The sequence below is a fragment of the Peromyscus leucopus genome, chromosome 7, assembly GCF_004664715.2.
Source record: "Peromyscus leucopus breed LL Stock chromosome 7, UCI_PerLeu_2.1, whole genome shotgun sequence".
Lineage (NCBI taxonomy): Eukaryota > Metazoa > Chordata > Mammalia > Rodentia > Cricetidae > Peromyscus > Peromyscus leucopus.
The window spans coordinates 90,473,750-90,488,783 of NC_051069.1; the positions used below are offsets into that span (position 1 = coordinate 90,473,750).

General features: G+C 45.4%; 1 protein-coding gene across 1 annotated transcript in view; it reads right to left on the minus strand.

Annotated features, from left to right (window-relative positions):
- Positions 1-656: 656 nt before the first annotated feature.
- Ephb1 (EPH receptor B1) overlaps positions 657-15,034 on the minus strand; it is a 448,050-nt gene continuing 433,672 nt past the window's right edge. The window contains exons 14-16 of the mRNA XM_028869941.2: positions 7,886-8,079; positions 6,147-6,302; positions 657-2,155 (exon numbers count right to left, since the gene is read on the minus strand). Coding sequence (XP_028725774.1) covers positions 2,047-2,155; positions 6,147-6,302; positions 7,886-8,079 — 459 coding nt within the window. The 3' untranslated portion in view covers positions 657-2,046. The remainder of the gene's footprint in view (positions 2,156-6,146; positions 6,303-7,885; positions 8,080-15,034) is intronic.

Here is a 15,034-nt window from a genome sequence, read left to right on the forward strand (position 1 = left end):
TAGTCCAGAGCTGGTAACTCAAGGCCAGAATTCCCCTGTGACAGTTTTAATCGTGAACTTAGAACAACCTTCAGGGATGGGAGTCTCAATAAGGCTTGCCTAGGTCAGGTTGGTCTGTGGGCATGTCTAGGGGGATTGTCATGATTATGTTAATTGATATGGGAAGACTCAGCCCACTGTGGGCAGCACCATTCACTAAGCAGGGGATCCTGAATTGTAAAAAGTAGAAAGGGCACTGAGCACAAATGAGCATACATGCCTTCATTTTCTCTATGCTCTCAACCGTGGATGTGACATGACCACCTGCTTCAGGTTTTTAATGCTTTGACTTGCCTGCAATAATGGATTATCACTTGGAACTGTGAGTCAAATAAAACTTTTCTCCCGTGGGCTGCTTTTGCCATAATATTTTATCACGGCAACAGAAATGGAACTAGGATTCTCCCCTGTCAGTTCCCTAGGCCTAGAAGAAAAGGCTCACATTGCCTTAGATATATATTGAGTTTGGAACCAAGGTTTCTGCCAAGTCCTCACATCCCCCTAGCTGTGTGTTTACAGACATAACAATAGCAAGCAGTCTAAAGTTTGGACATCAACTTCTTAGTATAGTGTGTGATTTAAAATCAGGGTCCAGGGACACACACTCTGACAACATCTTACATAAACCCAGACATGCTTCTGCTCTTTTTAATTAGACAGATAAAATTAGCAAGGAGATTAAGGTAAAAGGAGAAATTAAAAATATTTAAATGTTAGGTGGAATTTACAAAAGTGAATCAAACAATGAACAATGAGGTACAAGAAGGAATGTAAAGAGAAACACAGACAGGACAGAGACATTCCTCGGATGTCACATGGCTTCAGCCAGTCCGCAGGCCAGGCAAGAAAGAATTCTCCCTTGCCGCCTCTAAAATCACTGGTTCCGGGGATGTGGAAGAACATTCTCCAGAAATCCTTTCCTTCTCCTTTTCTTCAGATCTTATCAGTGATAACTCTTCAGTCAGCATCGTTCTAGAATGGCCCACACTGCATCCAATTCAAACCACTCACCTGTTTCCTTCTTAATTTGCAAACTCTTCAGAGACTGTTTTTTTTTTTTTCTTTTTAATTTTCATTTGAGTTCCCCGCCCCGCTCTTTTCTCTTCCCATTGAGCCAAGCAGCCAGTGGACCAAGCAGAAAGCCAGGCCAACAGCATATTCCAGCCCCCTGAGACCTCCCAGAGCCCAAACTCTCAAAGCCCAATTCTTTTTTCTTGTTTGCATCTGTCACGAACAAGCACAGTCGTTTTATAACGCAGACACACATACGTGTGCGCTTGCACACGGAAACAGGTTTTTTTTTTCTATTATTTTTCCAATTTGTGGTTTCTTTTTTCCTTTTTGCAGAAAATGCAAACAAAAGAAAAACGAGGTTTTCAATTGAAGGTACATCTCTTCTTCAATATGAAGACATTAATTGGATTGGTTGGATCCCCATGCAGTAGTGGTCAGCAAGGTCCTTTGGCAACTGACAGAACAACATCTGGAGACTCAGGAGCTGGGTTTGATTTGAAGAAACTTCCCTACACGAGTCATGAGCAAAGGGAGATGATGTGGGGAGGGAGGAGGGACTCTCGGGAGGAGTACGAAAGGAGAAAAGAAAAGAACATCATTGGTGAGGGAGAAGATGGAACAGTCCGAGGCTTGTGTCTCATCCCTCCACCTCCTTCCCTTCTTCCCGCAGACAGGTAACTCCAATCCCCGTGGATAGGAGCCGAGTTCACCTTGGTTCCTAATGCATATGGATTCAGCTTCACTTCTGTTAAGCATCACCTTTCTCTATCTTTATTATCACGTGTTTGGTTTCCCACAGTATCTACGTGCTTCTGTTGCGGAGAAACGACGATTGCCCATGAGCCACGGGTCCAGTTCATTCTTCACAGATGGAAAGTTGCTTCCCAGCCAAAAAGCTGATCTTTCTTGCACATTCCACAGTGGTCAACCTCTGGTTTCCCTTTGACCCTGGTCCTTTTCACTTCCTCTCCTCCCCTATGAATGCAAGTGTTCTCATGCCATTACCGATGGTGACTGACTCATCTGGACCCTCATCGAATGGATGCTGCTCAGAATCTTCTTCTGATGGCCTGCCAAGGTGACCCCTATTCTCAGGAGGTCTCTAGAAGGGCAAAGAAGTCAATGTTAGAGTTAGGGCAGCTTTTTCACAGCTGAAACTTATCACCAAAGGCATGTTCCTGAAAACAGTAGGGTGGGCAGAAAAATGTGCTCAAAAGCCCGGAATCATAAGTGAAATTAGGCCAAGTATTTACCAATATTTTCTTTTACTTTGTATATGTGCAAATGTGTTTGAATATCTAGTGGGGTGTGTGTGTGTGTACATATATGTACATGTATATGGAGGCCAGAGGACAGCCTTGAGTGTTACTCCCTAGTCAACGTGCACCTTGTCTTGTGTGTTTGTTTCTATGGGATTGTCTCTCACTGACTGACCTGGGGCATGCCAATTATGTCAGTGTGGCTGGCCAGTGAGCCTGTGGGGTCTTCCTGTCTCTACCTTCCCAGAGCTAGGATTGTAAGTGAATGCCACCCTACCCAGCTTCTTTGGCAGTGATTCTGGAGATAGAACTCAGGTCCTCGTGCTTACCTAGCACGCATTCCACGGACTGAGCTATCCCCCTTGCCCCCGGCACCAAGTTATAATATTACCCTGCTCACACTCACGTTCTCTGGGCACCCCTTGTGCCCCCATCTGCATGAGCCATGCCTTGTTCCTCGTCCACGGGTCCAGAAGCAGCCTTTTCACAGTGGCATGACCCTCGGGTGGACTGGAATTTTCCTCTGACTCTCTAAGTGCACACTCTGTGGGGCTTTGGTTATTTCGTGGACCTTTCTGCCTAAATTAGTGAACACCCACTGAGATTGAAAAGCTAAGGGGCTTGCCTGGTCTTCTGATGTTTCCCCCTGAGCTTCCCATCTCTCACTCTGTTTGAATGTTAATGCCATGCATTTTTAAGAAGGGTGATCTTAAAATAACTTTAAAAATATCTGCCCAAGTAGGAATCCAAAGAATATGTCTGGGATAGAGGTTCAGATTGGATTCATCTGTCAACTGTGAGAATTAATATGAACAAGTTCTTAGCTGGTAACGATGCAGAGTACTGCCCAAGTGCATACCATGTGCTATATACTATCTTAGTCATCAGATAGAGAAACTTCAGTCACAGATAGTAAGTTTAACAGCACCCAGGTTTTCTGAGCAGGCGATGGACCACACGCATGCTTGTTAGACCATGCTATTCCATTTGTCTCTCTACAAACCAATGACAGGGGCACTATTCTTACATGTGCATTTACAGACAAGTCAAGTGTCATTCAGAGAAGCGAAGCACTGAATATCACACAGCTGGTAAGCAGTGAGAGATGTAGAATTCAAATAGAACAGCACCTGGTTCCCAGCCTCCTAACAGGCCTTTCAAATGCTTCTACGGGACTGCTTATTTCTTCCAAGCTCCCTGAGCCTAGCACAGGCAGGTTTTTTTGTACACTGCACACCCTGACAAACCCTGGGCTGGGTGTCTGTATCCACAATGCCTTGGCCCTATGCCTCTGCAGACCCCAACGCCCCATGTTAGCTAGCTGCAGTCTATCTCTCCAAGGCTGCAGCTGCTTGAGATAGGTGAATTGCTCGTGTCTTTTATAGCAAATACTTTGGGGAAGCAGGCTTGAATTTTGAATTCACAAATTGCCCCACCATCTATTTTATCAAGGTGCTCATTTTCTTTTTTTTCCCTTCCCTCCATCTTTCATCTCTCAAGAAACAAACTGAATTGCTCCAGTACTGTGTGGCTGTGTTTTACTTTGAACTAAATCCCTTAATTTTCAGTTTGACTTTCCTTTTAATCCTCTCCTTGTTCCTTTTTTCTGCGACTTTTCCCAGACTGAAGGAACAGCTTTATTTGACTCATTCAATTATGGAGGGGAGGAGGGGGAAACATGTCAAAGAAAAGTCTTAGGCAGACGAGAGTGAGCAAAGTAGAGTGGCCCTGACTCCATGAACGCCTACACTTAGGCCCTCTGATCACCCAGGAGCATCCCTCTGGGCGCTGCAGGATGGGAAGGCTGGTTCTTTTTAACTTTGTTTATTTTAGTTTTAGTTTTGTGCTGTCCAATTGGCAACCATTCAAAATGTGTAAGACTATCTTTTTTTTTTTTTTTTTTTTTAGGGATCACCAGGAAATGGACCTTTACCAAACATACACTGCTATTTAGTGGATTCAAATGGAGGTGCACATTCAATCCACCAATGGAGAAAACCCAGACTCCATCATTTATGATAAGAATAAACCTCACAGTGATAAAGCCTGACTCCAGGCATGGGCCAGAAGCCAATCAGTGTCTGAAATCTGTCCGTCTGCACCAGAGTACAAAGCCAGGAGTGGATCTCCACTCTTCTCTCCCAGATGAAACAACTAGCCTGGTCATAAGAAAACCCCAATGCCCAGCATTGTGCCTAAGATATGACAGATGACCAGTTAACATATGTTACCTGCCTGCTGGACTGATGGGTCCTCAGTCATAGGAGACGTGTATTGCAGGTCTCCAGAATCCATTCTGGTGCTATCAGTATGCATTGTTGCTCAGGTGTGTGTGCATGTATGTGTGTGTGTGTGTGTGTGTGTGTGTGTGTGTGTGTGTAAGAACTGACTTCCTGGTTGGGATTATTTGAACTGTTTGAGTACACAAGACAAAAGCAAAATCTAAACCTGGTCCTTCTTGTGTTTCACAACCTTTGTCACACATCAGAATGACCTGGGGAGTGCTGAAATCCCCTAAGTCCTGCTCTCACCACATAGCATTAATCAGAAGCCTACAGGTGGTATTGGTACTTTGGTCTTTTGTAGTCCAGGCTGGCCTTGAACTTGATATGGTAACTGAAGACAATCTTGAATTTCTGATCCCCTTGTCTCTACCTCCCAAGTGCTGGGATTATAGACATGCCCTACCATCCCCAGTTTACACAGTGCTAGAGGTTGAACCCAGGGTTTCATGTGTGTTACGCAAGCACTCTAGGAGCTGAGGCTCATCCCCAGGCATAGGCTTCCGTACTTCTTCAAGATTCCCAGGCTACTCCCGTAAGCAGCAAAGGCTGAGCCCTCTGCTGGCCCTTAGAGGGAGAGGTGGGAAGGGGTTAGATGCATATTGAACCAGCAGCCAGAAAAGCAGCCTGTGCCCCACCTTGCCTCATGTGTCGCACTATTTCACAATCTGTTGCATGGAAAGATTGGAGCTGGATAAATATCTCCCAAACTGCAGTTCCATAAAAACCTGTCCCTCAAAACTATGGTTCTGGGGTATTTAATAATTTGAAATGGGCTTCTTTATCTGAGGGTTTCTCATGGCCTTTATAACGCTAATATGAGCAGTGAGTCTCCACGAGAATGATAAAGTGTGCAGTATTTCCCAAATTTATTTGACCGTGGGACCTTTTTTCCAAGGAGAACCTATTAGCATTTCCCACAACTGGTGCTGCTTGCAACATTCTGGGGGAAATGATGGACCACATGGATCTTTAAGAACCCGTCTCGCTCTCATCTTATTTGAATAATTTTATTTTGTGTATTTCTCCACACTCCTGTGGGAGCAGCAGACTGGTAAGTAATGAGTGGGGGATGGAAGCATGTGTGTGTGTGTGTGTGTGTGTGTGTGTGTGTGTGTGTGTGTGTGTGTGTGTTTACAAGGGTTGTCCAAGTGTGAGGATGACACCCTGCTCCATACAACCCAGCAGTCACTGAGTCAGTGCAGTCCCCTGCCTGTGACTGTCTAAAGTGCTGGCTACTGTGTTCTTCCCTTCCATCTGGATGCTCTCTTTGGTGGGCTGACTGTATAAACTTCAATGGGGAAGAGACTTGATGATTAGAAAAATGACGTAAGGCTACGACTATGAAGAACTCTCATCCAGGGCCCAGGATAGATCTCTACCACCACCCCCAACCCTCCTCCATCTCCCACGTTCATCTTACCAAAGTACAGCCTCGAAACAAGGCTGGCTCTACACAGAGAAAGGGCTTTGACCCACATCATCTTCAGGAGCAGGGAAGGGGCCCGAACACTTAGCTCTGGGCTGGACAAAGGAGAGTCTCTTCACTTACTCTGCCGTCATCTGGGTGACCAGTTGGAGGGAGGTGAAGCCAGCGGTGAGGAAGCTGTCCCTGTACTGGACCATTTTGATGGCACTCAGCCAGTCATCCACGGTGGTAAAGGCCGTGAAGTCTGGGATAGAGCGGTCAAGCAGGGGTTGGGAAGGCCTGGCGAGACAGAGAGGAACAGGTGACCTCATGGCTGAAGAGAGGGGGCACTCCAGGCTGACCCTCCCCACCTGGCGCCGCCTCCAAAGCTGAAGGGCCAGTCCTCTACTCTTAGGCATTGTCACAGGACAGTCAACAGTACAAGCAGCTTGGTACAGTATTCAGTTGAAGGGAGGGGGAGACTGTGACTCCTCATCCCAAGATGTGGTCCTGTAAAAGATGCCAAATCTGATGGCAATGGCTTTCTTTTTCCTGTTACCTGAAAAGCATGGCATGGAACAGCCTAGCAATGACTGTCCTCCTCTGAACAGTAGATAGGCAGGGAACTGAACCAGCCATCTTGATGTCAGTTATCTTGGGGGTCACTCCAGTTTCACACCCAATTTCCCTCTAGGCCACAAGAGTTTTTACTTCCTGTATCTTAGCATGGCATTACCCTCGTTAAGGTATTCTCTTGAGCTCTCCTTTACAAGGTCCACACTGCAGCCAGATACACTTTTAAAAATGCAGACATGATCACATCAAAGCTGTCTCCTTGACCGTAATACATACCAAACCCTTCGATGGGTACTCACTGTTCTGAAAATGAAGATAATGCCCAATACACCCCGAGGTCGGTGAGTGGCCTCATTTTTGCCCACCTCACCAGCTTCCTCTATTTCATGCTTAGCAACAGGCCCTGAGCACCTGACCCTCCTCACAGGCTGAGTACTTGCCCTTTGCTCCCATCTCCGTGCCCATCTAGTCGATGCACTCTGGTCCTTCAAGTCTCATCTGCAAGACTGTCACCAGGTCCCTCTCCACTGCAATTGGAGGCATGAGCTCTGGGTGCTCTGCATAGGACCCTGCCATGTCAGCCATTAAGGTCTTAATTTTACATTTTTTATGGTCATCTGATTAATGTCTGCTGTTCCTAAATTATTTTAAACTCCACAATGGCAAGGACTACATCTTACTTGTTGTATAGAACCAGCACTGGCTACAAAGACTGGCCTGTAGCCACTTACTACATTTTGGTTGAAAAGAGAAATTAACAAATGCGTTCACGCAAATATAGCTAAGTGAATCACAGCAGACACTGTAGCTGACAGCTGTGTTGTGCATCCATTCATATCAAATGAATCTGCCTTGTATTCTTTTTTTTTTTTTTTTTGTGGTCCCACAGTAATTGGAGCCTTTATCTATCTAACCGTTGGCAAAAACTTCAAGCCCACAGCTATACTGGCCTAGACAATCAGTGCAGTTAACAAAAAGGTACCTCCTGGAAACAAGATCATCTAGAAATGCTGTAACACCAATAATATCAGATACAGTCTACTAATACAGAATCCAGTACTGAGTCCACTGGCTGCCAACAGATGGTAGAAACCTAACCAGGTCTCGGAATATCTGCTCATAACGGACACTTGGAATGTATTTTAGAGGGAGGGAGGATAAAAAGAAGGCAAAAATCTGGGAATGTATTCCATAGTGGATAATCTGTGCCACTCCAACTTTGCTCCGGACAGAGCAAAGGCTGCCAGCCATGCCCTTGGGCATGAGAACAACCACATCTAGGCATTACCCTGCTTCACTAGACTCACACAGCGGTGATGGTTGCCACAGTCTTGAGACTAGCTGGGTTCCGGATCATCTTGTCCAGGGTGTTGACGATCTCCGCAAAACGGGGCCGGCTATTGCGGTCCTTCTGCCAGCAGTCCAGCATGAGCTGGTGCAGGGCAGCTGGGCAGTCCATAGGAGGGGGCAGCCGGTAGTCCTGCTCAATGGCATTGATGACCTGTGGTGGCAAGCAAGGATCAAGGAGACTAGGGAAATGTGTCAGCTAGTCATTAGCAAAGATGGGGTCTCCTCTAGCAGGGTTGGCACAGGTGCCCTCAGTGGTCACCACATATTTCCCACTATGTGATTTGCAGTGATCTTGGTTTCCCTACCTAGGAAGTGGGGACCAGATCTTGTTGTTCCTTTGTGTCTCCTATACCTGGTGCAGGGCCTGATACAATTGGGTCTCTGTGAATGGTTGTGTAAGAACAAGAGGGTCAGCGGGCTGGAGAGGAGGCTCATTGGTTAGAAGCACTTGCTCATCTTGCAGGAAACCCAGGTTTGGTTGCCAGTGCCTACATCAGGCAGCTCTCAACCATTTTCAACTCCAGTCCAATGGGATCTGATCCCCTTTTCTAGACTCTTCAGATTTTGCCTGCCCATGGTGCACACATAGACAACGACACAAACATACACAAATACAAATAAAAAAATTAAATAGGTTTTAAGAGTAGCAGGTGGGACCAGAGAGCTGGCTCCAGTGGTAGAGAGTGTACACTGCTTTGCAGATGAATGGGGTTGATTCCCAGCACCCACACTGTGCAGCTCACAATGGCCTGTAGCTCCAGAACTCCAGCTCCAGAGAGATCCAATGTTTTTGGCCTCTGAGGGCACCAGCACTGTCATGTATGTGCACATGAACACACACACACACACACACACACACACACACACACACACACATATGGCGGGGGCGGGGGTGGGGAGGTATAGGACTAGGCATGGTGTACCCTTTTGTAATTCCAGCAATTTAAAGTCTGAGTTCTGGGCTAGCCTAGGCTATATAAGAAGACTTTGTCTACAAAACAAGAAAACAGAAGGTATGGGGCTCAAATCTGCCTTCCTGGAAGCAGGTGGAAAACAGCAGTGACAGATTATGCGGAAACTTGGTGAGCTAGTTATTTATAGATATGCTCCAAAAGCCTGAGATGACCTCATTCTTTAAGTCCTGAGGGGAAAGGAAGGGAGGAGATGAATCAGCATTGCAGATCCCACTCCATGCCTGGACCCCTCAGATGCATCCTGTACGAGGCTGCCCTAAGCATCCCGAGACAGCAACATGGAAAGGACTGGAGGTCAAGGCAAACAAACTCTGCAGTGTGGTGACAGCAGCCCACAAGCAAGGTGGGCTCGCAAAGCGAGTGAAAACCTCTAATCCAGTGTGGGTGGCTTTCACCCCTCTGGTGGAAAAAACCTTGTAAAAGTTTTGGGACCTTTCGGTGCTTTATTTTTTCAGACATGCGTGTGTTTTCACACTGTACTTCTTAATTCAACTCATGTAAGTCAATTCTGCCTGCTATGCACTTTCTGTATCAGGGAAACAAAATCACGAACGACCCAGGTTCTAGCCGTATGATTGTATGAGGGCACACTTACAAAAGAACAGAAAGCCCGGAATCCAGCCAGCCTTTAAAGAGACAGAGCCATTGAAATGGAAATCGGCTCACACTACCCCATCAGGCAAAAGGGTGGGGTGTCTAACTGTACAGCATAGTCCTGCTTTCATAAAAAACAACAAGTCATAGCATAACAGAGCCCAGCAACTGCATGGCGACCTTAGTCGGATATACACTGTGGGGCAAATTTCAGTCACCTCTGGGCAGGGAGGAATACAAATGTTCTTGATGTTTTTTCATCTTGCTTGTTTGTATTGTATTGTCTATAATAATTGTGCATTGATTTATACTAAACAGGTGAAGCACCTTAAACAACAAAGGAAATTATTTGGAGTTCAGTGATTTTCTGGTATTTTTACCTCAATTAAAAAAATCAGATTAATTTCAACTGATTGTTCTTTTCTTTCTGACCTTGTAAACTGGTTATTAGAGATAATCAGCATATTACTTTTTCCATTTAATATGGTGAAAAATTAGCATACACCTCATATTAGTGTCACTACTATATAAAATGATGAGTGACTGGGAACACTGTCTTTTGAGGAGTGTATTGTACTGACTTGTATTTATCTCCTCCACTCTGTTGTCAGTCAAATTCCTTTCTATCCTCTTTGGAGTATGTTTTGGCCCTATTTCCCCACGAGGAAATGGAGAAATAAGCAATGTGCCTGAGACATATGAAGAGTAATAGTAACACATACAGGATACCTGCCTTTATGGTGTCTGTAATGTAACTCTAAGGACCACAGCACTCAGCTGGAGCCTTTGGAGTATTCAAGGGCTGAAACACGATGGAGCTAAGCTAAGGGATGGAACTAAGCTAGGGGATCCATGAGAATCAGTGACTGGGCATTGTTCCCATTAACCTGGCTCATTGGCATATGCCCTTTTCTAATTCCTTCCAAGCAACCAGACTGAGGGGTATGGAGTCTCCGTTCATTGTGGAGACAAGTGGAATTGTCCATTGAGTACTCAGTTGCTTTCTCAGGGTCACCCTAATGCCAAGCTAGGTGAGGCCAGCAGGAGGGGTGAGAGTCCAGGTTCCAAGTCTCATGGGGTCTTCTACACAAGATAGTGGAAGGTATTAGTATTCCTCTAAATTCCTGGCACTACTGTACAAACCAGTTTTCCCCAGAAGCAAATCAACTTCTCTCTCTATTTCAGTGGAACAGTGCTGAGGAGAACTACTGAGGAACACTTCACTGTGCTACGCTGTGGACCCAAGCACTCCAGACAGGGCATCAGGAGGATGGGATCCATGTATGTGCCAAATCTTCTGCCCATGAGCTGTAGACCAAAACCATGTAGCCATGTTGACAACCGCCCTGGTGTTTGTTTTGGCATTTCCTCCACTTTTTTGGTATGCTTACAATGCTTCTTTTGAAGAGGATATCAAAATGCCATTAGCTCCTGCTCCTCAGAAAGGTCCGTCGGGAGCAGAGTGGCTGTGTTGGTGAGAGTACTACATAGGGACTGGAGGTGTTGGCCAGTGGATTCTGGGTGCAAATTCTACTTCTTATCTATGAAATCAAGGGATAGTCACTGGATGGGAAAGTGCATAGTGGGATGCTTGAAAGACCAGATGACAGAGTGAGAGGGTACATGCTGAGCTCTGCACAGATGACTGACAGAAAAGTCCTTATCATGTGGAAGGTGTTATTACCACCACTTTTTTTTAGTGAACAGCTTCTCAGCAAGTAGGGAGCCACTACTGGCCATTTGGGAGGTCTAGGAAGGCAGTGTTTGAAATCATCAAGCACAAAGTAGAGACACATTGGGGCCATACTCCATTTCTCACCTTTTTCTATAGAGGACAACCATGAGAACTCTCTTCCCACATTCATCTCACAAAGTTGGACTTCACTCCATCAGCTATTTCTTCCAGATGATTTTGTTGCTATTATCCAAGCTGATACCCAAGCACTGATGCTTCTAAATTATTTACAGTTTATACTAGTTACATTTCTCATGGCTAAGAGTAGACAGAAGCAACTTAAGGCAGGGAGGAACTATTTTGGCTTACAGGTTCATGGAGTTAGGGTCCACTATGCCAGGGAAGCCATGACAGAGGGCAAGGTCAGCTGTTGCTTGTTACATAGTACCACTCAGGAAGCAGAGAAGTTAGGCTAGAAAGGAGGTTGCCTATAACCCTCAAGGCCTGTTTCCTAGTGAGCTACTTCCTTTAGCTAGACCTCAGCTCCTACAGGTTTTATACTCTCCAAAAACAGCGCCACCATCTGGAAACCAAGTGTTAAAACACATGAACCTATGAGGGACATTTCACATTCAAACTCAGACATTCTTCTTATGATTTAGCTATGGATGCAAAGGTCATGTGTTTGAGACTTGTTCAGTAGCTTATGGTGCTAGAGGGAGGTGGCATAACCTTCAGGAAGTGTCACCTAGCTAGAGGAAGAGTCCATCACTGAAGACATGCCCTGGAATGGGATATTGGCAACCTGGCTTCTTTCTTTTTGCTTCCTGACTCTGCTAGCTGATGAACATCTTCCTCTGACACATGCCACACCACCCTGATGTTCCATCTCACAAAGTCCTGAAAGCCACGAAGTCAGCCAACTGTGAATGACATGTCTAAAATAAAAATAAAACAAAATAAACCTTCTTCTCTTTTAAATCATTTCTCTTTCATATTTTGTTATAGAAATGAAAAGCTGACTGACACAACTCTCAACTGAAAAGAAAAAAACTGGCTTGGTCATCTACTGGTTTTGGGGCAGCATTTACCTGCTGGTCTTCATCTTTGAGGTAATTTCACTTGGGAGATTTTTATTCTTTTATTGTTTTGTTGTTGTTTGTTTTGTTTTGTTTTTTGAGTCAGGGTTTCTCTGTGTGTCTTTGGAGCCTGTCCTGGAACTGACTCTTTAGCCCAGGCTGGCCTTGAACTCACAGAGATCTGCCTGCCTCTGCTTCCAAGTGCTGGGATTAAAGGCATGCGCCACCACCACTGGTGAGACTTTTATTCTTTTTTTAAGGATCTAGAGCTTTTCTAAATTTTTGGAGTGCACATAATTCATAGTTAATATTAAAGTATTATTAGATCAAAGACATTCTTAAATCTCTATTAGGGCTTGGAGATGATTCTCTGTCACCCTGCCTCTCTTATAGTTTGGAGAGTAGTGTAGAAAAAAATCAACACGTCTAACTGTGACAAACACCAGGGGCTACATTTGAATTGTATGGGAATCCTAAGGCCAGGGCCCAGGATATCTTGCCAAGCAGGAATGAAGATCAATTGGTAGGAATTCCTTCCTTAGCTCACAGCCGGGTGAGGTTTATGAATATGAAGAAGAGTAGAGTTTGAGGCTAGCCTGGTCTACAGAGCGAGTTCTAGGACAGCCAGGGCTACATAGAGAAACCCTGTCTCAAAAGAGTGGATATTAGAGCAAGATCAGATGGCATTTCAAGGGGAAAGAAAGAGGGAGGAATTGGGGTGGTATGAGAAGCAGTCTAGGTTACTTAAGCCGAGCTCACTGCACAGTCTGCTATTTCTTTTGAATACCTCAAAAGTCTAGTGTAATTAAACATCCTAGGGCCTAACCAAAATGTTGAGATAGGAGAGGAATCCCTGTGTTCACATGAGCCCAGAGATGGTGGTAGGTCTGTGGTTGAATTTGGACCCAGGAGCCTGTAGAAAGTCCTAAGTGTTCTCGGGTTATATGATATGAAGTGAATATAGCCTCTCTGGAAAGTGAGAGAGTCCCTACCTCAAAATCTGGGTTGAATTCTTGGCTGTCCCTGAATTCCTGTTTCCTGTTAGTGAGCTGGAGGCGGTTGGTACCTACTCGACCCTGAACTGGGAACAGTGAAGTGGGGAGGTGCAGAGCAGTGGAGGAACCAGGGCACAGTGGGTTAAGTTGAGCTCTGATGTTTCAATGAAACTGCAGCTCCTCTCCACAGACACTGCCACTCTCATTATCTCTGTCAATCAGATCCAAGCAGCAGAAGTTCCAAGTTGCTCTCTCTGGCTGACAAACTCTCTGTACATGTTCAAAGACCTTCCTGGGCTCCAGAAGCCCAATTACCAGCACTCCGACTTGCCTCTGCAATTCTCTTCCTTAAAGCCTTTTCAATTGTCATCTGTAAAATCCTTCACCGCCACCACCTCCATGCTTTCTGATGAGTGTGACTGCAGCCCAGCCGTGGGGAGCCCCTCCTGACTCTCCCCCAGGCCAGGTCCCGGGGGCTTTCTGAATGAGCATGATGTCACCTCCTGTTCCCATTAGGAGCAAAATTGCATTTGGAACAGGGGCTTTATTTTGGAAAAGATACAACAAAATGAGAATTATCGACTGTTTTGCAGATGTTCACATTCCCTCTGAGTCTCCCCTCAAACATCAAATATCCAGGAAGCTTCCTCCCTCCTCCTAAATGCTCCCCAAACCCTCAGTATTTGCCACTGGACTGTAAACCCTTCAAGAGTAGAGTCAGCAAGTGCAATGCTTTAGTCACCATTAGCATGAGTTGACTGTGTTGAATGAATGATTTGGGAATTCTTGAAACCCAATGTCAGAAATTCTATTTGTTTTCAGCACAGGTGATGCATTGCCTGAGAATATCTCAAGTGTCAAATCTCGCTTGTTGGTTTTGTAATCTATTCTGTGAGCTGAATTGTTCTTTATCGGATTAAGGTCTCTGGGTGGGGACAAGATGGGTCTGCTTTGTCTGGCTAGCATTTTTCACTTAGACAGTATAAATGGAAGCTGTGTGCAGCCGATTTCATAAAAGCAGCCTAGTTACTGTCAGATCCACCACTTACTGATTGGACACACTACAGGAGCAGAGGCGAGGCGTGGCTAATCACAGATAATAGAGGACCTAGACGCCACATGGTTGGCATCAGGACCTGGTTAAGGACAAAGTCATTTTATCGGCTCTGAACTGGAGAACTCGGCACACACCAGCGCCAAGTACTATTCCACAATCACCCCAGACCCTCTTATAATTTTGCTGGAAAACTACAACCTTTCTCACTCTTCTGAGAAAATCTATAAAGACTGTCTGGGGCAATTTTCACAAGCTGAGCAGTGCCTTGGAGGCCACCCATGCATGGGTGTGTTTACAGTGTGACTATGGGAGCTCAATGAATTGGATCTATACTGGGGACAGCCCTGTGTCTTCCAGCCTATAACCTTGGAAAGAAAAGAATTATCCCCAGGAAGGTGGGAGGGGAAACAGGAGACACACACACACACACACACAGTCTTTGCAAGTAGCAAGCCTTTGAGCACCAAGGGGAGTGTGGGCATTCAAAACACAGAGGAGTGGTCAGGGAGAATAGCCCAGGTCAAAGGTGGTATTAAAATCCAGGCAAGACTTTGGATTGGAATCTTATCATACACACCCAATCACCTCAAAACTTTCATCACTCTTCACTTTGAAGCAAATTTCCCATCCAGAAAAAACATCACCAAAATGACTCACTTATACCATCTTTAGTGACTTCTTCCTTCCGTTCTCACCCTCTCCATGGAGGGCAGCCTGGAGGGAGGTTGATGA